This window comes from Marmota marmota, unplaced genomic scaffold (genome assembly GCF_001458135.2).
Source record: "Marmota marmota marmota unplaced genomic scaffold, marMar, whole genome shotgun sequence".
Lineage (NCBI taxonomy): Eukaryota > Metazoa > Chordata > Mammalia > Rodentia > Sciuridae > Marmota > Marmota marmota.
This window is the reverse complement of record NW_025999900.1, coordinates 10,446,295-10,471,687: the sequence shown is the minus strand read 5'-3', so window position 1 is coordinate 10,471,687 and position 25,393 is coordinate 10,446,295. Positions and strand designations below refer to the sequence as shown.

Here is a 25,393-nt window from a genome sequence, read left to right as displayed (position 1 = left end):
TTTTTTTTTTTTTTTTTTTTTGTCTACCTTCTCTAAAATGTCAGCATCACAAGAGCAGGGAAGTCTTGGTCAACTTTGAAACCCCAGGACTTAGAACAATATTTAGCATATACACTGAATCTGTGTTTGTAGAATAAATGAAGAATGAAGAATGGTCTCCCTGACATCAGGGCTCATGTCTTATATTCCCTCTGTCCTCTCTAGTGCCTGGCATGATAAAAGATCCCCCCATCTTGTTAAGTAGCATTGCATTGGAGAAGGAGCATCTGTCTCATCTTTAGGTGGGTAAAGGGCGGGGAAGGGAGAGATCCCTCATTTACACAGGGTGGGATGGCTGCACTGAACGTGGAACTTGGTTCTGGGTGGGTGGGAGTGAGAACGGGTCAGTGAACCTCACAACCAGCCTCCACAGCACACCTTACAGCTCATCTGTGAGGCCTGGGCTCTTCCTTGCTCTCATCTTGTAGTTCTGAATTCTACAGGATGGACAGAGAGACCAGTACAGAATGTATGTATGAGACAGGAACTTGTGGTACTGACTGGCTGCTGGATAAATTCAAGTTTTTCAATTATGCATTCAGTTTACAAAATATTTACCCAGTGCCTACTTTGTGCCAGACATCATGCTAGGTGCTGGGGATACACATGGACTAGATGTGTGAAATTTTGTTCCTAACTTAGTAAGTAATACAAAACACAAAAAAGGAATCCCAACTTATATAGGGCAAGACTATAGGATTGCATGTGATCCACTATAGCCCTTTTGCTTAAAACTTGTTTAACTAAGCAGGGCACAGTAATATAAGCCTACAATCCCAGAGACTCTGGAGGCTGAGGTAGAAGGACTGAAAGTTCAAGGCCAGTCTTGGCAACTTAGTGAGACCCTGTCTTAAAATAAAAAAAAAAATAAAAAAGGAATGGGGACATAGCTTAGTGGTAAATCACCCCTGGCTTCAATCCCCAGTACCTTACCCCCTGCACATTGTTCAACCAGTCGCCTCACAGTGCTATTCAACATTTCCCTCTGGATTAATGATCTGGTGTTTGCTAAATAATTTCTGATTGCTGTGTTGGGAGGACTCCGTGGAGAGTTCTTACCCTCTTTGACATTTAGCAGGCAGGAGAGGGAAGAGCATCCTCCACCTCTACCCTACCCCCACACATTCCTTTGTCTCTCACAGTGTAAGGAAGGAAGGGAGTCTCCTGTGATATCAATTTTTAATTCCTTTTGGTAGGAGTGAAGCAGAAGAGAATAATTGCATGAACTCCCAGGTATGTTTTCATATTAGTATTTATTAGTAATTAGACTTCCATGCTGGTCTACAAGCCATATGTCGATGGTTGTCCTTTAAATGAAGGAATACCAATATACCTAGGAGCCTGACAAAGACAGTATCAAATATATTCATTAATAAATAATATGTAAGCTATTTTTTTTTTAACTTCAAAGAAGAGCTTTCAGATCTACGATCTCATTTCACACAACATATTATTATTTTAAACCTGCTCTCTGGGGGCAGGTGTTTCATGCAAACAAGGCTAAGTGGGGTGAAGATCGAAGACCCGCCTCAGGCTACCTGACATCATGGCCCAGGCTGTCCACTGTGGAAGTCCCCTGGGGTCTCTCCCTGCTTGTTTAAAAACTAAAGGCGAAGATGAAAACATACATGAATTTCAAGCTGTGTTGGATGTACACTCAGGCATGAACAGGGGAACCAAGGGAGTGAGGCCCCTTTTGGAAATGTCTTTGGAGATTTTATAAACAATGGGGAATAGATTAATTCAAACTGATGTCAGGCATTCAGAAAGCTCACAACTGGAATCCTTTAGTCTCCTGAGACCGAACAGCCAGTTCCTGTTTACTTCATCCCCAGCTGTGACTTTTTTCCTGTCTTTGCAATTTCTTCATGTGTGTGCTTTCATTTTCAGGAAGATATTTTTTTTTCATATCCTTACCTAATATTTTAGCTTTTCCTGTTTAACTCCCTCTGGGGTAAAAAGCCCCAGGTCATTATTTACTCTAAAGCTGGCCTGCAGACTACAGAAATGACTTTACTTTGGATTTATTAGACAAATAACACACACACACACATTCAAGTAGATGTAAAAAAAAATAATAATAATTCTTGATGGTACAACTCTCCCTATCTCCCTGTTCATATTGTCCTAAAATCAACTCCAAAGTTCCACCTCACAAAAATCCAGGCATGCATCACCTTCCCTAGAGCAAATACTACAAAGATTGCTTCAGAATTTCCTACCTGGATATCTGTATATCCAGGTGCCATATGACTGGACACCGTAGGTGGTGGTAAATTCTTCCTCCCTGATGATTCAGGAAGCAGAAACAATTAGTGCCTATCTAACCTGTGATGGAACTATTTTAATTCTGCTATTTTTTTAAATAGCTAGGTAGACTCTTTTTTTTCCTAATTTTTTTTTTTTTTTAGTTGTCGATGGACCTTTATTTTATTTATTTACATATTGTGCTGAGAATCGAACCCAGTGCCTTACACATGCTGGGCAAGTGCTACAACCCCAGCCCCTCCTGAACTACAACCCCAGCCCTGCTATTTTTGAGGGTAAGCTGAAGAACTAGTAACCCAGTTTACAATCACCCGTTGGGCCCCGCACCATTCTGTCATTGTCCTGCTCTTGGGGATGTTTTGTCAGCAGGTTACTTTCTTGCGCCAGGTTCTGATGCTCTTTGATGATCAGTCTCATCTTGCTTGCTCTGCTGAATGACTGCAGCCCATGCTGAACCTTGCATGTAGTGGGCACTCAATAAGTACTGAATGAATGGGACTCATCTTTCATCAGTTGGTTTGAGTCTCAGTTTCCTTTGTGTTAAGACAAGAGTAAATGATTGCTTGTATATCTTCCAATTTTGACATTCTGTAGGTCTCTTAGGAAAGCCATTTTGAATTATCTTCTATCTCTGAGGCTGTTTCTAAGCAACAGAACAGTTCCTTCCTGGGATCCTTACCTGACCTCTTCAGCCTTCAGAGGTGTTTCCTATTGAGCCTGTGGTAATATGTATTATTTGTAACATGTTTATTTATTACCTAGTGATAACTCATAGGTTGTTGTGTAGCTTTTCACATCTGTAAGTCCTTTCTGTGCAACTAGAGTGTGAGATTCCAAGTTAGATACTATGTATAAAGTGCTTGGTAAATATTTTTTCAAAGAAATAGTACATCAAGATATAATAGCAATTCTATCTAGAGGAAATGCTGGATTTATAGGAAACAGAAGAATCAGGATGAAGAGCAAGTTATTATTTTAGGAAACTCTATGTATGATGAAGTTATTCTTCAAGATGGGGCATTCTGCAAGTGGAACAAGTTTGGAGGAGTAGGGAGAGAAAAAGAATTTAGAAAAATGTTTCATTCTATAATTCCCTGTTGGTGATTCTCAAAGAATACTAGGTAAGTGAAGATTTTGAGACTGAAGTCCTAGCCAAAGGAGCATATTTTACTGTATTCATCCCACAACACCCCAAATGAATAAACATGGTTTTAGAAATCCTGGTATAAATAATGCAAGAAAAGAGGCAGGGCTAGAAAGGAACCCCGGAGAATAACTAGTGTGTGTATGTATGTGTGTGTGCATATGTGTGTGTGCACACGCACACATGTGCATGTGCTGAGGATGGACCCCAGGGCCTTGTGCATGCTAAGGGCACACTGTGCCCCTGAGCTACACCACAGCCCCAGAATAACTAACTTCTAAGGAATAGCAGGAGGACCTTTGAAAAAGAGCAACTAGAACGGTAAGAGGAGATAGTAACCTTGGGTTTTAATCCTGGCTCAGTCCTTCTACTGATATTAGAAAAACTGAGTCCCATCCATTACCAAGGAATAGCAAGGGAAGCCATGGGCCATGCCTTGGAATGTAGAGGCTTCTTCAGAAGAAAGAGGACTTTTGAGCCCTTTCAGTATTAACTGAAAGAAACCCATGATCTCATCACTTGTTCTTCTCAAAGAAATCACATTTTTTTTTTTTTGCTAAAAGGAAGCCATATTAACATTCTCAAATGCACACAAGAATAATCTAACATTATTTCTTAGAGTAAAATGGTCTTCACATCATGTACAACCAGAAGAATGGGAAGTTATACTCCATATGTCAAAATACATTATACTGTCATGTATAATTAATAAGAGCAAATAAAAAATAAATTGATTTTTCATGTTGTACAAGAATAAAAAGTTATATGCAAAAAAAAAAAAAGAGTAAACAGTCTTAATTTGGCCTGATATAGGCAAGGACAATAAAAAACTTAACACAGAAAAAGAAATGTTCCGAATGAGTCATTCTCTATATTCTAGGACTATTCTTAAACTTATTTTAAATGTTTCAGTATAATCTCAACAGCATCAGATCCTTTTTTTCTTTTCCTATTTGTGCATGGGAAGCTCAGATAGGGTGAAAAGCAGAACAAGGGGAAAGGCAAGACAGTAGTTCACACGTTACACGGTGGGGCTGTATAACAGTGCAGCCATTTTGGAAAACATTTTAGCAACTCCTCAAAAATTTAACACAAATTTGCCCGTATGAACCAGAAATTTCACTACTAGTTATGTGTTCAAAAGAAATGAAAATATATGTCCATACAAAACCTGTACACTTACAGCAGCATTATAATAGGCAAAATGTAGAAACAACTCAAATGTTCATCAGCAGGTGAATGGGTAAGCCAAATGGCCATATTCAGTCATAAAAGGATTGGAGTGTTACACATGGTTAAACCTTGAAAATATGCTAAGGGAAAAAAATTCAGACAGGAAAGACCACAAATTGTGTGATTCCATTTATATAGAATATCCAGAATAGGCAAATCCACAGAGAGAGAAGGTAGATTAGTGGTTGCTCAGGGCAGACAAAAGGGAATCGTGGTGAGTAACTGCTAATGGGCATGGTTTTTTTTTTTTTTTTTTTTTTTTTTTGTGGTGATGAAAACGTTCTAAAATTAAATACAATGATGGGTGCACAACTCTGAATATAGTAAAACTACTGAGTTTTATACTCAAAAAAGGATAAATTTTTTGGTATGTGAATTGTGTCTCAGCAAAACTGAATTCAAAGGAAAAGAAAATGCAAGGGGGATAGATAGAAATTTTCTATTATTATTCTCCAAGTAACAGAAAATTAGCAATTTGTCATTTTCTGGTTCTTCAGTCCAAATGCTTTGTCACCAGCTGTTTACCTCCACAGCTGTGTGGCAGCTGAGAGACCATCACTCTTATCCTCCATTTCTTTTATTACAGAATAATTTTAGGTGGCAAAATTAACCTATTTCCAATTGAGATTTTTTTTTCTACTAGTTCAAATAACAGCTAAACTCTTGATTTCTGATATATTTGTGCCAGTGACTTTGTTTAAACATTTACACAGTGTAGCATAGGATACGCTTATTTATGTAGTTTATCTGTGTATTTCTTTTCTTTCTTTCCTTTTTTTTTTGTATCAGAGATTGAATTTATGGATGTTTTGGATGTTTAACCACTGAGCTACATTACCAATCCTTTTTATTTTTATTTTTTAATTTTGAGATAGGGTCTCACTAAGTTGCTTAGGGCATAAGTTGCTGAGGCTGACTTTCAACTTGGGATCCTCTTGCCTCAGCCTCTCAAGTCACTGGGAATATAGGTGTATGCCACTGCACCTGATTTAACTGTATGTTTCTTAGGTCACTTTTCTAAATGTCAGGTGTGGGCTGGAAGTACAGTTCAGTGGTAGAGTGTTCACCTAGCATGTGTGAGGATCTGGGTTCAATCCCTAGCATTTGATCCCCAGCATCACTAAAACAAAGTCAGGTTTGTTGATATAAAATTCATATTCAGCCATTTCACCCTTGAAAAGTTTCCAGTTTCATGAATTTCAGTGAGCATTTATAGTCATGTAACCACTGCAGAGCCTAAGACAGTTTCCATTACCCTAAAATGTTCTGGCATACTCTATTGTAGTTAACTCCCCTTTTCCATATCCAATCCCTGATTGGATTTCCTTAGGGCACTTTTCTCCTGTTTGTTTGTTTGTTTTTTGACACTGCGCCACATCCCCGGTCCTTCTTTTTTATCATGAGACAGGCTCCCACCAAGTTGCTGAGAGTCTCCCTAAGTTGCTGAGGCTGGCCTTGAATTTGTGATCCTCTTGTCCCAGCTTCCAGAGTGACTGGGATTACAGGCATGTGGAATCAAACCTAGTTCACGCTTCATTCTAAGGTTAGTCTCTCTACAGATGGGATCCTGGTGTGTATCCCCCTAGGGAGTCCAATATGGTACCTGACATTTAAAAGACACTCTGTCTATAGGTGCTTAATAAATGAATGAACTTTTTTTTTTTCTTAGATTCTGCCCAATCATGTTGGAGACTGCTCTCTGATTTTCCCTTTTCCACCCCAAAGAAACTACCTATGGTGGGAAAGCCTCTTCCTGATCCTTAATTCTCATGATGTTATAAAAAATGGCAGAAAGTGATTTTCAGCTTCCAAGATTTGGTTGATCATTTCAAGGTGTCCCTAGAAATTGGGCTTATGTTGACAACTTTGTGGCCTCAATTAGCAGACAGGCTTCTATTCTCTCAATCTAAACAGATGGAAATAGAATCTGGGGCCATTCTGGCTGCTTTTCTCTTTTCCCTCTGCTAGCCACCTCTTCTTCATTTTCATAAGGCAAGAAAGGCCTAGAGTCTTATCCAGAGCTTCCCTGAATAAGTTCTGTGAGATTCCAGATCATCTTTATAACCAACTCCTGGAGTGGAATCAGACATCTGCTTGAACCTTTCTCATCATGCAGGGAGTAGCCCTGTGAAAACTCACTTGCAGCTGCCTCATCAATCAGGCTGAGATTCCGTTGGTCCTTCTTCATGGATCTTGTTCTGTCTTGATGCGAATCAGGAAACAAACATTCCCCGAAGGGTTGTAAGAGGCAGTGAACACAATCTCCTTCTGTCTGGCCAGTTCTATGAAATGGTCTAGTTCTCAAAAAGAACCCTTCTTGAAAATTGTGTCTTTTCCTCCACATTGTCCAATTATCCTCTAGCAGATGGGTCCCTATGCACCCACCTTCTGGGGGCTAGCAGTCTCCTGCTCTGTCCTCTGCCCAAACAGAGCAGGCACCACAGAAAATTACACTTCACCTCTGGTGATGCTGCACCAAGGATGCGTCTTCATCCAAGACAAAGCCTTGATGCTGGCTGGCATCAAATTGCATCCCTTTTCTTCCCTTTTATCTCCTGGAGCAGTTCTGGTAGACTCATAATCCCAGCTTCTAGGAGAAAATTATGCAATGCAAGTCTGTACCAGGTGCCAACCATTACAAGGTGTGAACAAAAATGGAGTTCTGTTTTATAATGCTAAATAAACAAAACAACCAAAAGATTTCATCTTTGGATACCTGGAATAACTGTAGTTCATAACCCAATGGACAGATCAAACATTGCTCAACCAAAGGATGCCAAAGAAATTCTTGCTACAGTAATGATATGAAGATCTTTATACTCTGTGCCTATTAAATGTTTGTTTGAGTTCTGCCATAATATTACTTCACGCAGGCCTCTTGCTCCTGGGTGCACATGGAGGTATAATGGGAATCAAATAAAAATGAAATGCTGCATAGCTTCACTTAGGATACTTTTGTTTCTATTGAACATCTATCTGTGTATGTATGGGGGAAGCAGGGAGCACGCTGTGCCAGGCAGAAGCCCACTCGCAGGCGGCCCCTGGCTCCTGCGGCGGGTCCGGCACCTCCCGCAGCACCACGCTGCAGAGCACCCCGCGCCGCCGTCCGCCTGGCGCCTCGAAGAAGGGCAGGCGTGGGCGCCGCAGGGGTGGGGCGGACCTGAGCGGCGACTCCGGGTGGCAGTTCCCGAGGCGGTGGCGGTGGCGGTGGCGACAGTTGGGGGCACAGCACAGCACGCGATGAACTCTCAGGACTGCGAGGCGGACGCGGCCCCTGGGCCCCCAGCCTGCGACTACGTGGCCACCTGGTGGAACATGGTCCTGCGGAACCTGCGGTGAGTACGCCCCGCCAGCGACACAGGAGCCCCTATGGCAGGACAGAGGTCGCGCAGGGCGAGCGTGCCGCCGGTTCTGACACAGAAGCCCTACCCTAGCCCCACTTCGCGGACCCCTGGCCAGGCACTGCGGCACTAGGGGGCTTCAGTGGCTTTCAGAGTCCTGCAAGTTCCCAGGGCTCCTTGGCATGGTCTTATGCTCAGTCTTGACACCCCTACCTGGGCCAGTGAATCTCACAGAATTGACCTCCAGAACTTAAAATTTTAGGAGGGGAGGGGGTTTGAAGTTGAGATTTGAAATAGAAGTCGGGTTCCTATACCAACATCTCTTTTATCTATTTTACTAATATACAAAATGGATTTTGATACTACTAACAGTAGTGGTAATAAGAATATACTGTGTGCAATTATCTTTGCTGGTCTTCTTAGGTCAAGGAACTGTCAGTGTAGATGGAAAAAGGTCAGAAAGTTGCTGCCTGGCTCCCCAATGTGAATGATCAGGTGTGCATTTAAAGAACACCTCCACAAATGCTAAAGCTATGTAGTACATTGAAATCACAAAGTGGTGTTGCCTGTGCCAAGTTCTCACATTAAATCTGGAAATGTCTGTATATCAGAGGGATTTATATATATATATAAAACTTCTTCCCATGGGTTGAATAATAATTTTTAGTTACTGGAATTGATTAGCAACATACCACCAGTCTTGTTCGCATGGAAACCAGGTATTGGCTGGAGACCTGGACACGGAAGACTTGTATATTTCCTGTTGTTTTATTGATGTGGTAAGATATTGGCATTTTTGTATATATTTCTTCTTTCTATTCCTTTTTAATTTGTGTGGATGACAAAAAAAATCGCAGAATCGTATCCAGACACAGGAGACTTCACTTTGGAATGTGATGATGAGCACTGGGGATCTTTTCTCTTCTCTTCCTTCCCTAGCTTAGTGCAGTTATCATAGAGTGGCTCTCTCTGATGAGGTATGCAGAACCCATACCTCAGCAGGACACCTTTGGAATTTTCTGTCTGTACTTTTCAAATTTCACAATCATAGGACTCTCCGCTTCCTGCCCCACCTCATTTGGTTATTCTAGGAAAGCTGGCATCGGCCACCTCTCCCTTTTGTGTTTTCTGTAGACTTAATGGCTGATTACTTAATGTCCATGCTAATAGAGCATTGATTAGGTAGAGATTCAAAGCTGCATTTTCATTCTCTTAGAGAGCAACCTACTTTTGTTGATAATGGAGTAGGAAGTTGGGAGTTAGGGACCCCATGATTTATATTACTAATTAATAAAAAATAACTCTCAAGAGATGATCTCTAAAAGGATAAAGTACCAGTGGTTTTTTTTTTTAATCGAAACAGATTATTGATTTAACATAAAACATGTTAAGGCCGAGGCATAGACCTGTTTCTGGCACCTGGAATCCTTTTAGTTTCTTGGAGCCAAGTAGGTTTAAATCAGCAAATATTCATGGAGGACTTGCTGTGTGCTTGGCCCTGCTTATAGTGCTAGGTCTATTGTCACATTTTCAGAGGCTTAAGGAGAACATTTAATCATATTATATTTTCAGTGGTAGTCTATTTATTTACTTTTCAAAAATTTCATCTGACATAATTGCTACTTAAGGTGGGTTGGTCCTTTACAGTAAGTCTCCATTGCAAATGATCTTTAAATTGGAAAAAATGGAAAACATTCCCAGGAAAGAAGATGGCATAGGTCAAAGGTTATTTTCTTCCTTATTTGCCTGTGTCACCCAAGTTGTCACATTCTAGAGTGCTTAGTAATATGCAGATAAATTTAGTCATTCTTCTCACAGGTTATCTACTATCTGTGATGCTCTTTCCTATATCCTGGGTTCAAGGAACAAATGAAATACACTAATAATAATAATAATAATAATAATAATAATAATAATAATAACCCTGCTCTTTTAGAACTCTCAGTGATCTCTTTTCAATTGTAGTTCAAAATAAAGAATAAAAGAATGAAGCCCTCCCTTTCTCCCCCAAAACTCTAAAAGTCATAGCTCATGAAAGAAATACACCTTTCAGCCTTCAATCTGTGGTTCAACAGATATTTAGTGAACTTGGCTCTGTGCTACACAGGTGAGATGTAAAAGAAGCACACATACCACATGGTTCATGCCTGGCACAGTGAGGGGAAGATGGGCTAATAATGAGAAAACTATCAGAGAACAAGATAGGGTCAAACTGAGGCCCCATTATAATTAGTGGGAGGGATGGAAAGAAAGGGAAGGTCACTGTGGGAAGATCTGTCTTGAGAGACTTCCACCAAGAAGATACACTTGAGTGTGTGTGAAGGGGTAGGGGTGGGATTTGGTTTGGATGATGCATCTTGGTACTCAGTGATCCACACATGCTGGCTGCATGAATCAGCAGGTAGGAAGGATGTACAAAGCGTCTTCATATTTGGAATAGTTGTTTGACCAAATGTGGTTGGATTTGGGCTCCCAAAAGCTGGTTTGCAGACACCTCTGAGTAGGAATGTTATCAGATCAGATTCCACCAGGTTTCACCAGTAAGAATTATCCATCTAGGTGCTGTGCCTCTGTGGGATACTTCATGGTTATAGCCACCACTGATCAAAGGGCAAACAAAGAACACCAAGGCACCAAGCTTTTTTGATGTGGCTGGCTGGTAGCAGAGATTGAGCTGAAACTGCATCCTCTGCTCAAATAAGGTCTATTAGCCACTGGTGACTTTTGATGCCCCACTGATCTAGGGGAAGTCAAATTGACAACCCCCTACTTAAAAGAAGCGCCTTTGCATTATTGATGCTCTGAGGAATCTGGTCACTCTGTTCTTTTCCCGCAGTGCTTCTCACAGAAGTGCCTTGAGCTATTTGAGAGAAGGGTCGTGTATGAATTATTCCTTTAAAAAAGAAATACATTTCCCTCCACTGCTTCTGCTTCCCAAGCAGACCTTCAAAAGATAACTTAGCGGGAGACTGCCCTGCCTACCTTCAAAAGAAAACTTAGTGGGAGACTAACAGGCAGGGTAGCAGTGAGTGCAGGGAATCTGGCAAGAGCAAGCAGGAGGCAGCCCAAACTGGGAGCAGGCACAACTCTGCCAACCTGTGTTCCCTTGTGCCCATGTTGCCTTGATCTGTGGCTCAAAGTGGTCTCCCTAGGTTTTGATTTCTTATCTCTAAAATCAGAACAATGACCTCTTTTTCCTGCTGTCCTCAGGGGGGTTATTTTACAGTGTTATGAAACAATCATCTTCATTTATTTCTTGCTGATTTTATGAGTAGGTAGTTTCCCATGTGCAATGTGTTTGAAGAGCCATCTACTATCCTTAGCCCATTTCTTTTCCACTCTTTCAGAACTACTGGGAATCCATCTTCTCCCTTCAGTACTTGAGGGAGAATTAATATTTTAGAGGGTATTTCTTTGGTGACCTTGTCATCAGAGGGCTCCTGAGAACACAGAAACAGCAAGGAGGAAAGAAGGTGGGAGGAAGTAGGGACCCAAGAAAGGACAAGAGTGCAGATGTGGAGAAGGGGATCCTAAAATAAGAGTCTCTAAGAACAGAACTATGCCAGAGGCTGGCCTTGTTCCTGGGGTTCACTTTGCCTACCTGAAGGGCAAGTTGAACTCAGCAGGAGAGTGACAGCTCACTGTAGTTATCACAGGGATCAGGCAGACTTGGGGATGTGTGACTCATTCCTTGGCCTGCAAGGTTGGGAAGGACTTTTAGCTTTGTAGACTCCTCATTTGTGAAGCAGAGGTAACACTTATCTTCTAAACTGCCTCTGGGGTAGCAGAAAAATCAGGGCAATTGAACAGAGTGCTTTCTATCTTTCCAACCTTACAGTATGACTACATTGGGCAGTCTTAATGTTGGTAGATCACAAAAGGAAAAGGATTTATTGAATAGATGATGTGGACAAAAACTGGAAGCAGATAATAATATTAACCTCCTGTGTCCCTCATCTGTCAAAAATGGGAGGCCATCTTGACCTTCATGAGAGATGTGATTCAAGACAGAGTGGAATTAGTGACCCCCATAGACAAATCATCACATTGATGGTTTGTGTCATAGAGGACAGTAGAATGCGCAAGACGCCGATGGTCTCATCCCACTTCTTCCAGGTCCCACCCACCTGCTCCCCACCCTGCTCCTCACAGGTGCCTCTCCTCCAGGAATGTCACTCAGAAGTGGGGGTGTTCTCTCATTGGATTTTTTTTTCCTCCTAAGACTCAGTCAGAAGAGAGAAGATCTAATGATGTCACTCACTGCTTTATATAGTAGGAACAACAGCTAACCTGTGTAGTGCTGCGTTGTGATGTGATTTTTGAACACAGAAACTATTAAGCTGGCTGCATCTTGTTTACTAATGATTTTGGGGTCTAGTTTTGGCCTTCTATGGGGCAATACGGAGGACAAATCTGACCCTGGTGCATTCGTCAGCTCTTGCCCTCCTTCCCTGTCATGCCCTGGCCTTTTCAGGGACTAGATAGGGCTCTGTCTTCCTCACTGGGTTCCTCTTCAGGGCCCAGCTTAGACAGTGTGTGAAGTTGTGTGAAGGATTTTGCTTAAATGCTGAGTTACCTGGAATGCCCAATATTAGTCTCTAAAGTTTGATTTGAACTTTGGGAGAAAAAAACAAAACAAGTCAAACTTGGACTGATTTTGAAAACCTTGTGTGTTTCCCAATATTTTGCAGATCTCTTCCACACTCCTGTTCAACACTCAGAGGAAAAATTGCTGCTCTGTACAACAGCTTTACTAGTAAACCATTAAAAGAACACATTTTCCCTCCTCTGATGGACATGCTGATTTATTTTAATTTTTGTAAGTGTATACTTCCCATGAATTTTCCCCAAATAAAGAACTCACTGTCCTTAATGTTATAATATAATGAAAAAGACTTGTAAATTATAAATTTGTGGCTAGATTTAAACAGTCTGAAACCTATTTTCAGTATTGATTTTTGGAGGCTAGCATAAATCCTTTAAGCTGTTGGGAATAGGCAAAGACACTTGTGACTGGGGTTTCAATTCGGGAGCTCAGTCTTCAAATTAGCTGTTGACATGGATACCTGACTGCTCATGGAATTATGTTTTTCTCTTTTCTCTCTTATAAGAATGCCTTGGAGAAGTAGGGGATGGGGGAAGAAAAGAAAAAGGGGGAGGAAAGGAGAAGGAAGAGAGCAAGTAGAGGAAGGGTCTTCTGGGTACTTTCAGTCAGTGTAACAATCCTAGCTCTTACTGACCAGCCCCCTGGTATACCTCAATCATTTCTGGACTTAGGCTAATAATTAAGTTTTACTTCAGTGGCAGAATATTCATTGTTTCCTTCTGGGCTCTCTTACCTTATCAGAGGAATGGTTTTCTCTGCTTTTAGGTAGAGCCAAAGATAAGGATTGGACAAACTCTCTTGCTCTATTGTGGGCTACCATGCTGGTGCTATTATAAAATCTAGCTTTAGGTTTTGTTTCTTTTTGAAACTAGTCTGCTGGCTAGCCCTAGTTGATAAAACTCTTTGCAAGTCATTTAGTGGCTTGCAACCTAGAAACCAGTTTGCCTACAAAGACTCATTCCTGTTTTTTTTTTTGGTTATCATTAAAAGACTTGGAATTTGATTGATTCTGGTAGTCAATAATTTCTATTTTCCAGACAAAGCTCCATTTCTTGTGGACTTAAAGAAACCAGAGTCAAAGATTCCTCACACTGTGAACTTCTACATAAGGGTTGAACCCCGAGTGATGCTGGGAATCTGGTGAGTACATGGATTGGACACTGAGATGCTTGATGGACCAGGTTTTCCTGTTAGAAGGGCAAAGGGGAGCAATGCTGCCTTACCTGTCTGCATGGGGGTTGGTGCTCCTTGGGAATCATTCCATAACACCTTCTCCTTACAGTGAAATCTGACCTGATTAATTCTGCTTCTCAGGAATTTTTTGCTTCAGAGTGTGAGGTCAGATGTTGCCCTTGGCCTGTGGGCTCAGCACCTCTTCTTACTCCATACCACCCTTGTTATGTCTTCTGCTCCAGGCACATCAAGCCACAGTTCCCCAGGATATGCTTTGTCTCAGCATGTCATTCTGTCTCATCTTCCTGCATGGCCCTCCTTTTGCATAGCTAATTGTCTACTCATCTTTTTTGGGTTTTGCTTTAACTGACAATTTTAAGGAAAATCTTTCCTTAGCCCCCATTTTAAGTATGTGCTTTGGTGGCCGCCTGTGCTTGTCTTGTCCATGAAGACATTTTTTTTTCCTCATAATTAAATAAATGTTTGTGTGATTATTTGGTTAATGCCTGTTTTCCTTACAAGACCACAGCTTGCAGAGAAGACAGACTTTGGTGGTGGGCTCTGATCGATTAGCCTAATTCTTGGTACATGAAGGGCATGCAATAAATATTTGTCAGATGAAGCCAGGAACGTTCTATTGCCTTTTTCTGTTATGCTTAACTCAGTATTTTCTTGTTTGGTTCTACTATTTATTCTTGGCTGACAAGTTTCCAGTGCTCTGTTTTATACTGCTTCTTCCTGAGTTTAAACCTCTGATCATAGAATGTTTGAGAATCAATATGGGTGCACATGGTTTCTTCTTATCCTGCAGGGAACAGGTCAGCTAACAGTGTTGGAATTTGGAAATCTTTCTGTTATTTGCTTTTTCCCCTCTGGCCCTCAGTTTGGTGAGGTGGTTGTCCTCATTAGAACCAACTCACTCAGGCAGTGGTGCCTGTCCCTTAATAATCAAGAGAACAGAAGCTTTGCCATTTCTTGACCTGTTTTGCAAGTCCCCTGTGACATGTCATGTGTCAGCATTTGCATTTTTAGGGTTCTTTCATTGGTTTAGCAAGATGGAGGAACAGAACCACACAGGTATTTATGATCACAAGGTCACATAATTTCATGGATAGAATAGCTTGGCTTCATGTTAAAGTTCTCTTTCCTACATAACTTGATTTTTCCTTTAAAATCTCTCTGACTTTTTCTCTTCAGCCAAACTAATGGCAGATGGCAAGTATCTATTATCTTTTACTTGTCTCTATTTGTTTTTGGTTATTTCAATGGACTGCACCTAAGAACTGGAGTCTTTTTTTTTTTTTTTTTTTTTTTAAACAGGAGTTTTTCTTTCTTTTTTTTTTTTAAAGAGAGAGAGAGAGAGAGAATTTTTTAATATTTATTTTTTTTTAGTTTTCGGCGGACACAACATCTTTGTTTGTATGTGGTGCTGAGGATCGAACCCAGGCCGCACGCATGCCAGGCAAGTGCGCTACCGCTTGAGCCACATCCCCAGCCCAGAACTGGAGTCTTGAAAGCTTAATGGGTACAAGACTCAGGAGAATTTAAACAGTAAATGGTTAAAAGTGTTGCCTTTGTTCATGGGCCAGTGGGTCAGGACAGTAAGATTTTCATTATAAGATGTTTTGTGGTATTATATTTTAATTTTAATTGGTGCATATATTACTCAGGTAAAAATTTAAAAATATTCTAGAATAGAATATAAATATAATATATGAATGTATAAATAATATAAATACATAAACACACACACACACACAGGTGCCCCATAATGAGGGCCTCAGATTTTGGCAAGGATGGAGAATTCCTCCCTCTGTACATGTTTTTGATAACCTCCTTCCTCTTCAGGCACACAGTCCCCAGCTGCCGGGGAGAAGATGCCAAGGGGAAGGACTGTTGCTGGTATGAAGCAGCCCTTCACGATGGGAACCCGATTATTGTTTATCTTCATGGCAGTGCAGAACATAGGTCAGTGCCTCTGCTTGCATTTTTTTTTCTTTAAGGAGATTAAGAGCATCTCAGTGTTGCTGTGGGAGAGTGAAGTAGGATTCAGTTTTTAAACTCTGCTGGCATGTCTTCACACATTTTTTTTCCTTTTTTGAAATCTAAGGGTGTTCTGGCAAAAGACTTCTCTTTAGAAAATTGTTTTATGAGAAGAATAATATGGATCCTTAACTGGGATGGAGAAAAGAATGATTCTTCCAAAATCTGGATGTTGATTTCAGAGAAGGCAGTGGTTCCTTTACTCCTTAAGAATATCCAAAATGATAGCTTGAACCTGTTGTCAGAATCAAAATGGAGTCTTTTTGTCAAGTTTGAACCACAAAGTCAATAAATAAAGCCAGAAGGTTATGAAGATTTGCATGCATCTATGTCCCATAACCTGATAATAGGAATTATTCACAGGTCACTCTGCCAAAACCACAGCCTGGTACAAAGCCCACTTCAACCTTACACAGAAATACTTGTGCAAGGACATCTGCCCAGAAACTATCTGTTCAGTCTCTGACTGGTGCTACCCTTGTTATTAATCCTTGTAGCTGAGGCTTATCATTTCAAAATATCTTACGTAATCCTCCTGATTTTGCATTTAAGAACTTCCCCTTGCCTCATTCTTTTTGAATACATTCATAGTTTACTGTGGCATACATAGTTCCACGGCAGGGCTCTGCTATTCCTGGATATTCTCCAAATACTCTTAGGAGAATCTCTCTCTGATTGTTATTTAGGTTGACAAACCCATGGATGACTGGAAAGGGGTCAGGCATGCTTTCTGAGGGAAAGGAAGATCAATTTCCACATCAATGGACTTTTCAGAAAACTACAGTGGAGAGTCCTTTATTTAGCATTAACCCTGTTAATTAAAAGTATGACTCCTAAGAGAAATCATCTGGAATTCTGACCACAGGAATTGGGGGCCATCTGACTAATTCTAGTCTAGAATATTCATGCCTCACCTCACTCTCTAGTCCCTACCTTGCTTTGTAAGGAAGAACGTTTCCAGGAAGACTGGCTGTCCTTTGATGTACTGTCAGAGCTGTCCCTGGACCTGTCTTATTACCTTAGGTGATGGATATGAGCCATGACTGCACCTCTTTGGTCTGGGGAGGGGCGCTGAGGCTTGAAGCCCACTGGTCTCCATTCATCTCTGGAGGGAACTTCCAGCTAAGTGACAAGCCCTGGAATCTGCCTCTTGGCTAGCTTGCCAAGAGTGTCTTTTTTCTCCCTATCTTTTTTTTTTCTGTCAGGTGATGTCTTTTTCTCATGACTTGCCTTTCCTCAAGGGGCTTTCTTAATGTGTCCATTTCAGAATCACATTTGTTGAGGTTTCCTGCGGAATTCGGCAGTCTTCGACATTGTTCAGTGCAGTGTAAACTTGGGCAGGGTGCTGCAGTGTGCTTATTTGAAGGATCATGGGGAACATACTACCATGTGTGCCTCTGTGTGAATCTGAAAATGCCCCCAGTTGTCCTAGAATCATTGGTTCTGGGGTTGGCCACACCTGCCTCTTGGCTTCTGCCCAAGAGTCTCAGCTTGCTGCCAGAAAATGGTTTTTAAGAATCCTCTGCCTTTTGACTCATTTTTGTTAGTGTGAGAATAATCAATATGGTTATTTTATGGAAGAAACACCTTTTGTCCTTGCAGGACAGGGAGCCTCACTCCTTCACCTCATCTGTGTTCAATGACACAGGCGATGGGATACAGGCAAATTATAATTTAGTGCAACTTGACTCCATCATCCCTTGTTCTGAAAAGTAATTTTCTGGAACTTACTTCCCTTTAGCTTCTAAAAGTATTCCTAGAGATAAGTCTAGTTGCATAGAAATGAAAGGAGATGGATTATCAGTACTTCATCAGATGCTCACCTCAGAGAGACTTGGGCGCCCAATGCTTTGTGTGGAGAAATGTCCAGCAACAGGGCCATTGATCACTCTCCCTGAAACATCTAAGCTGGCTCTGCTACCAAGAAGCAGTTCTCTTGCTCTCAGTTGTTTATTTCTCTAATCTAAAAAAGAATGGCATGAAATGCCAACAGCATTTGAGTGATTTTTATTGAACTCATCATCGTAATTCATAATTCTTATTTTTTTTCCCTAACCCCTTTTACAGGGCAGCCCCTCACAGGCTTGAGCTGGTAAAGGTATGTCTGAAGAGGCCTCACAGAAGTTTGTTTGCTCGCTCCTTCCTTCCTTCCTTCCTTTCTTTCTTCCTTTCTTGGTGGTGCTGGGGATTGAACCCAGGACCTTGCTCATCCTAGGCCAGAGCTCTACTACTATGCTATATCCCCATGTCCTGAAGAGGCCTCAAAACATAGTTCTGTATATCCCCCATTGATTCTCTTCTGGGCTATAGTCGTAAAGATCTCCTTAGGTCCTTAGCCTGGCTATCTCCTGAGAGGTCCCAGGGGTTAGTTGTGATGTGCTGGGACCTCATTACACTTCATCGCACTGGTTCCCCATTCATCTCTAAAAAAAAAAAAAGGTTGAAAGACACTTAGATTTTCTACCCCCCCCCCACCCGCCGAAGGTTAGGGGATAGGTGTATTAAATGGGAAATTTCTTCTCCTTGTATAAGGATCTCTTAAGTGGTATAGAACAAAAATTCCGAATGTCTTCTTTTAAAAGTCCATCAAACCCTGGCTTTAGTCCTACATAAAGTTTTGTAGAGTAGCCTGGTGGCTGCGCTGTGCTGTCCTCACTTCTCACTCCAGTTTGTTGGGACAGTCCCTGCATTTCCAAGTGGGAACATGGCTGGCTCTCCACTTAGCCATATCTGTCTCAGAACTGGTCCAGCGAGCTGCCTGTTGATCCTCTGCAGTTAGGTAGTCTCTGTTGCAGGTGCCTGGGCTGCTATTCCATTATTGACCCTGAGGCTTGGTCTTTCCTCCCACACACTGGCTTCCTCCTCAGTTCTTTCCAGCCTATAAACTGGCCTATAATCTGTCCTGTAATCTAGGTGTGTAATCCTGCCAGCCTCAGTATCTCTAGCACTTCTTCACCCGCCCTCCCTGTGCAGTCAGGAAACTCCACTCCTTTCCAGACCTCCACCCATATCAGTGCATCTCACAGGTGACCCTTGCCAATGGGTTGTGCTGGGTGAGATTAAAAACTGAGCACTGGAGAGTTTCAGTAATTTGTTCAGTCACCCAGTTTTCAGAGGAAGGAGGATATCTATTCATTGTGGGTTTGCTTTCTATCCCACATTGGCCCTTTGCTATTCATACTTAGGATATGGTGAAGCAGATGATGATCAGAATTGAGGGTTTTTTTTTTTTCCCCTCCCACTCAGAGCTGAATTGCATGACCTCAGTGTTCCCAGAAAGAAGAGTTGTAGATACAAAAAGAAGGTGGCTAGTCCCTGTCATGGTTAGGATGGCTGGGGAAGGCAGTGGCTGGTATGACTTTTCCCCTGGCACCTTTTGTATACCAAGTGCTGCCTTCACCATTGCCCAATAGGACCAGGCTTCCAGAGCCTCCCCTTTTCTACTTTGGATAGGTTCTTTCTTTCAAAAAACAAATCTTTTTTTTTTTTTTTTTTGTATCTGGGATTGAACTCAGGGACACGCAACCCCTGAGCCACATCCCCAGCCCTATTTTGTATTTTATTTGGAGGCAGGGTCTCACTGAGTTGCTTAGCACCTCGCTTTTGCTGAGGATGGCTTGAACTTGAGATTCTCCTGTCTCATTCTCCCAAGCTGCTAGGATTACAGGCATGTGCCACCTCTCCTGGAAGAAAACAAGTCTTTATTAAATTCTTCCTTGTTTGCTTGCTTCCTTCCTCGATTCTGTTCCTTCAATCACTTAGTACAGCTATTCACATTTATTTGTATTTCCCCATCTTTATTTCTCTTTTTATATGAAGAGGAAGTATGTCACTATGATTGCCTCTATATGTCTAATACAAGTTTATGTTGTGCTCTTTTAATACTGTTTTGTAAATATCCTTCCATGCTTTTAGTTATCATAATTAACCAATTTAAAGTTTCCTATTTATTTACAAACTTTGTTTACTTAACTCCTCCATTACTGTTAGATTTTTTTTTCTGAATTCATTTTAAATAGTATTACTACAGAAAACTTCAAGCATGTATTTTTTTTTAATTTCTTTTTTTTTTATGGGACTGGGGATCAAACCTAAAGTTTTGCACATGTTATGCAGGCACTATATCCCCACCTCTTTTTCCTTCTTTTTTGGCATATTTTCCTAGAGATAAATTCTTAGGAGAAGGACTTGCTACTCTTGTTGTCCTTGAGTTGTATTGTCAAATGGTCCTTAAATACATGTGCCATAAGTAACACATGATTATTCCCATTTCTCTGAATGCTTAGCTGCCACGTGTGTTAGCTTTTCTTGAGGGATTGTAATTTGAATTGATATTTAAAAGTTCCATTTAATTTCTAATTATTAGTTCAACTTGTATTTAAAATGTCCTCAGTGAGGTTTAGCTGCTCACATCTGTGCTGAAGGAGGGGAAGCACAGTACTTGGACATAGGCAGAATCTTGGATCTGCCTCTGAAAACTGGGTGATAGAACAAATTACTGAAACTCTCCAGTGCTCAGTTTTTAAATTAATTAATTAATTAATTAATTAATTAATTAATTTATGGTACTGGGATTGAGCCCATTTAACCACTGAAACACATTCTCAGAGTTTTTCATTTTTTTTATTTTGAGATGGTCTTGTCAAGTTGCCTAGGGACTTGCTAAGTTGCTGAGGCTGGCTTTGAACTTGTGATCTTCCCACCTCAGCCTCCTGAGCTGCTGGGATTACATGAATGTGCCACTGTGCCCAGCTCTCAGTTACTAAAAATCTGTAAAATGAGAATAATATCTAACTTACTGTCATGAGGGTTAAATAAAAACTGTCTGCACATTAATAATTCATTCTTTTTATGTCTCTTTGTCATTGTGTTTCACTTCATATAAAATTATTTTTTTCACATTCTTTCCTTCTTGATCTATGAGGGGCTTGGTGGTGGTTTCATGTGTTTGCATGATCTCTAATTTTGATTGAATTTAATTCTTTAGCTGATCATATTTAATATAAATATCTTCTTAATGCTTGATTGCCTCTACTACAACTGTGTAGAGTCCTTATTTCTCAAGGGAGTTCTTTAAAAAGACAACATGCAATCAGGTATTTTAATATGTCATCCATGTAATTCTCCAATAATCCTAAAAGTAATGTTTTTTACTTTTCAGAATAATGTTTTTACACTTAAAAGTTCAGTAACTTGGCCAAAGCCACTCAGTTGGTAGGTGTGACCCTGACAGTCTGACCTTGCTCTGCGAGGTTGCTTTCCATCTTTCCCACTGAGTCTGAGTTCCTCAGGTTTGAAGACATACACTAGATTTCAAAACTACAAATTTCCCCCACCTATTAAACCACCACGAACAGGGACATGGACCTATTAAGGAGCCTTTCCTGTTTACACCTTCAGTTTCAAGTGACGGCAGCTCTTTGTTACCCAGGTGCTGAGTGATGGTGGCTTTCATGTTCTCTCTGTTGACTACAGAGGTATGTGTTAAGAACAGTGTTCAAAGATTTCCAAATAAGCAGGAGGCTTTTTTGATGATCGCTTGTTTTGGGGATAGTGATATTGTGCTTGCCTTTGCTTGCTGCCAGGGTTTGGGGACTCAACGGGGAAGCCCACGGAGGAGGGACTGACTGCGGATGCTATTTGTGTCTATGAGTGGACCAAGGCAAGATGTGGTGCCACTCCTGTGTGTCTCTGGGGCCACTCTCTGGGCACAGGGTGAGTGAGAGCTGAAGATGTGTCCTTTGGTGGGGACTTGGGGCTTTAGGGTCACATCAAAGGCAGCCAAGAACAGGGGAAGGGGCACTGAGCTCTAGGAGATAGGGTCTCTTTTCTGGTTTCTCTTCTTCTCCAGAAGTAGCTAGAGACCTTGCTACCTCAGTTTGCCTGTTTGTAAAACAAGGGAGGGTCCTGTCAGCTCCATGGATCTAGGACACTGAAGTTCATTCTGGACTTTCCTGGAGAGTTTTATTTATTTATTTATTTAGAAGTGTCAAATTAAATATTTTATTTTATTTTTTTTATTGGTTGTTCAAAACATTACAAAGCTCTTGACATATCATATTTCATACATTAGATTCAAGTGGGTTATGAACTCCCATTTTTACCCCAAATACAGATTGCAGAATCACATCGGTTACACATCCACATTTTTACATAATGCCATATTAGTAACTGTTGTATTCTGCTACCTTTCCTATCCTCTACTATCCCCCCTCCCCTCCCCTCCCATCTTCTCTCTCTACCCCATCTACTGTAATTCATTTCTCTCCTTTTTATTTTTCCCATTCTTCTCACAACCTCTTATATGTAATTTTGTATAACAATGAGGGTCTCCTTCCATTTCCATGCAATTTCCCTTTTCTCTCCCTTTCCCTCCCACCTCATGTCTCTGTTTAATGTTAATCTTTTCCTCCTGCTCTTCCTCCCTTCTCTGTTCTTAGTTGCTCTCATTATATCAAAGAAGACATTTGGCATTTGTTTTTCAGGGATTGGCTAGCTTCACTTAGCATAATCTGCTCTAGTGCCATCCATTTCCCTGCAAATTCCATGATTTTGTCATTTTTTAGTGCTGCGTAATACTCCATGGTGTATAAATGCCACATTTTTTTTTATCCATTCATCTATTGAAGGGCATCTGGGTTGGTTCCACAGTCTAGCTATTGTGAATTGTGCTGCTATGAACATCGATGTGGCAGTATCCCTGTAATACGCTCCTTTAAGGTCTTCAGGGAATAGTCCGAGAAGGACAATAGCTGGGTCAAATGGTGGTTCCATTCCCAGCTTTCCCAGGAATCTCCTGGAGAGTTTTAAAGAAAAGAATTTTTAATTTAGGGCTTGTGGAAACTCTTGAAATCCTGTGCAAGTTTGTGTCAGAGAGCTCAGAGGTTTCACCAAATACTCATTCTGGATGTTTTGCATTTTGTGTTATTTAATTGACTATTAAGTCATTGCTTCACATATGTAATAATATGCATTGCTTTACAGAGTTGCAACAAATGCTGCAAAAGTGTTAGAAGAGAAAGGTAATGTAAAATGCTTCCATGGTTTAATTTCTTGGCTTCAGGTGGGAAATAGAAAGAATCAAGAAACTGTTGTGTCCACTTTGAACACAGAGATGCCAATGGCGTCCTTTTGTGGACAGTTCTTTGCAGGTAACAAACGTTCTTTTCTTTACTTAATATAAAATAATGGTTGCTCTGGGGGCTATGAAATTTCAAATTAATATCAAGGGAAGAATTAAAAATGCCTTAAGATGAATTTTCTTTGTGAAGTGATGTTAATTAAAATTTCAGGAGAGGAAAATGACATTATGAAAGGATAGTCAGGACTTGGTTTCTGCAGTCCTTCTTATATAATAGCTATGTCAATATTTCTTCAAGCAATTTATTTATTTATTTCATATCAGGGATTGAACCTAGAGCGCTTTACCACTGAGCCACATCTCCAGCCCTTTTTGTTTCTTATCTTGAGACAGAGTCTTGCTAAGTTGATTAGGGTCTTGCTAAGTTGCTGAGGCTGGCCTCAAACTTGTGGCCTCAGCCTCCCAATTTGCTGGGATGATAGACATGTACCACTACACCTGGTCTCAAAGTGATTTGAGAATAGCTTGTATCAGAATTTATTGAGTGCATTTGTGAAAAATGTAGGTTTCCTGGATCCTACCTTCACAAATTAGAATCTTTATGAATAGCGCCAAGTAATATTTTTTAAGATAAAAAATTGGAATTTGCTTCGTATATAAAATATTGGATCAATAAAAATATTAATTACCTGAATGCTATCAAGTTTCAAAATTCCAAAACTCAATTATCTACTTTAAACCCTTTCTTTTGTTCTTTTTTCTTTTTGCCTTGCTGGAGATTGAACCTAGGGCTTCATGCATTTTAGGCAAGCATGCTACCACTGAGCTACACCTCCAACGCCCTTTTCTTTATTTTCATATGTCTAGTTATTTTTGATTAGGTGCTAGTAATTTTTATGGGTAATTATAGAGATGATTTAAGACTTGGGGTGATGTTGTCTTTTTCCAAAAATAATTTACTTTTCTTCTGAAAGGCAGTTGTGCTACGAATAGATTACTTGAATCCAATCAGAGATTGAGCTGATTCAAAGCTCTGCTTAAGCCTTTATGAAAGCTGGTTTATTTCTGGTCCATTATTATTCCTCTCCTAGTATGTAGTTCTTTGAGGTAACAACCAAAAGCTTGAGAAATGTTCTTGGATCTTCCCCTTTGTCAGATCCTGAACTCTCATTTTCCCCTTCTGGTTGTGGAGAATACTGAAAGTACTGTTTAGTTTCTATTCTGTCAACTATCATCAGTGCTTTCAGCTGATTTGAGGGGAAAGGCAGCTCAAACTCTCTTGTCTTTTCTCAGTGGTATTTGCTCTGAAAATTCTCACTGATCAGTAATCCTCATGTGCCTTCAAACATATAAATATGCACATACACATACACATACTGTCTTCCCCATACATTTTCTAATTGTGCAGAGGGGATATTGCCCAAAACAACCTAATCTGTCTCTGGCACATTTTAAACAATAGACTTCAGAATACTCTGTCTCCCTGTAGTGCTTTGCTTTCTTAAATTGTCCAAGCCCTGAAAAATCTTGTATTCTTAGAAGAAGGTAGTGGTTTTAACCATCATCTGCATAAAAACCTCAAGGGTGGGGGAGAAACTTTGTTAAAAATGAACACTCTTGTTCCTTACCCCCAACACTGTGACTCTTGAGCATGGTGTGGGGTCCAGGAAATTGCATTGTTAATAAGCCTTGCAAATGATTTTGAAGCAGGTAGTTCATGTACAAGACTGTGAGGATCCCTTATCTAGGGAAGGTGGTATTTGAATAGGGGAATTACTATTTTTTTCTTTTTTATTTTACTATTTTCAAGGATGCCCAGTTGATGCCATTGTCTTGGAAGCTCCTTTTACCAACATATGGGATGCAAGTATCAACTATCCCTTGTTAAAGGTAAGTCTCTGATCCATATTTACAAGTTATCAAAGCATAGACATGTATGTTTATAAACTATCTTCCTTTTCTTAATTAGTTTTATATGTCTCTAAGTTAGTCTAACCAGAGACAGTTTATTATTAGCCAGTTACTATTAAAGGGGACACCTGGCTTTTTTTTGTATTTGGTAGTTTATTTATTTTCTTCTAACAAATTGAGTGACTTAAGAGTGAAAGCCTTTTTGTCCTTTCATTAACTTTACTTGTTATCTTTTATAATTTTAATATAGACTTGCCTTTTATTATTTATTATTCATTTTTTAAATTAAAAATAAGCTTTCATGCATCATTTTTAGCCCTACAAATGTTGGCCATATAACTTTTATGATTTTATCATAAGAAAGTTTCTAGATAATTCAAGGAAACTGCTGAATGCTTTTATACATTATTATAGATAAAGACAATAGTCTTCTTAATAAAGTATTAAGAATTGGGTCACAAGATGTCATTTTAAAATCTGTTGTGTATATTATTATAATTTTATTTTATTCAAATTTTATAATTTTATTCCATGCCTATTGTTATAGAAATGTT

General features: G+C 40.3%; 1 protein-coding gene across 6 annotated transcripts in view; it reads left to right on the top strand.

The window, feature by feature from the left end:
• Nucleotides 1–7,782: 7,782 nt before the first annotated feature.
• Nucleotides 7,783–25,393, top strand: part of Abhd12b (abhydrolase domain containing 12B) — a 36,927-nt gene continuing 19,316 nt past the window's right edge. For 2 of the 6 annotated variants that reach the window (XM_048798604.1, XM_015490857.2), the window contains exons 1-9: nucleotides 7,785–8,019; nucleotides 12,717–12,844; nucleotides 13,669–13,771; nucleotides 15,653–15,772; nucleotides 17,915–17,945; nucleotides 21,279–21,324; nucleotides 21,433–21,562; nucleotides 22,832–22,869; nucleotides 24,739–24,818. In XM_048798604.1, the coding sequence (XP_048654561.1) occupies nucleotides 7,925–8,019; nucleotides 12,717–12,844; nucleotides 13,669–13,771; nucleotides 15,653–15,772; nucleotides 17,915–17,945; nucleotides 21,279–21,324; nucleotides 21,433–21,562; nucleotides 22,832–22,869; nucleotides 24,739–24,818 (771 nt within the window). In that variant the 5' untranslated portion in view covers nucleotides 7,785–7,924. Of the gene's footprint in view, nucleotides 8,020–12,716; nucleotides 12,845–13,668; nucleotides 13,772–15,652; nucleotides 15,773–17,914; nucleotides 17,946–21,278; nucleotides 21,325–21,432; nucleotides 21,563–22,831; nucleotides 22,870–24,738; nucleotides 24,819–25,393 lie in introns of all 6 variants that reach the window. The other 4 variants (XM_048798602.1, XM_048798603.1, XM_048798600.1 and 1 more) reach the window with 4 other exon arrangements.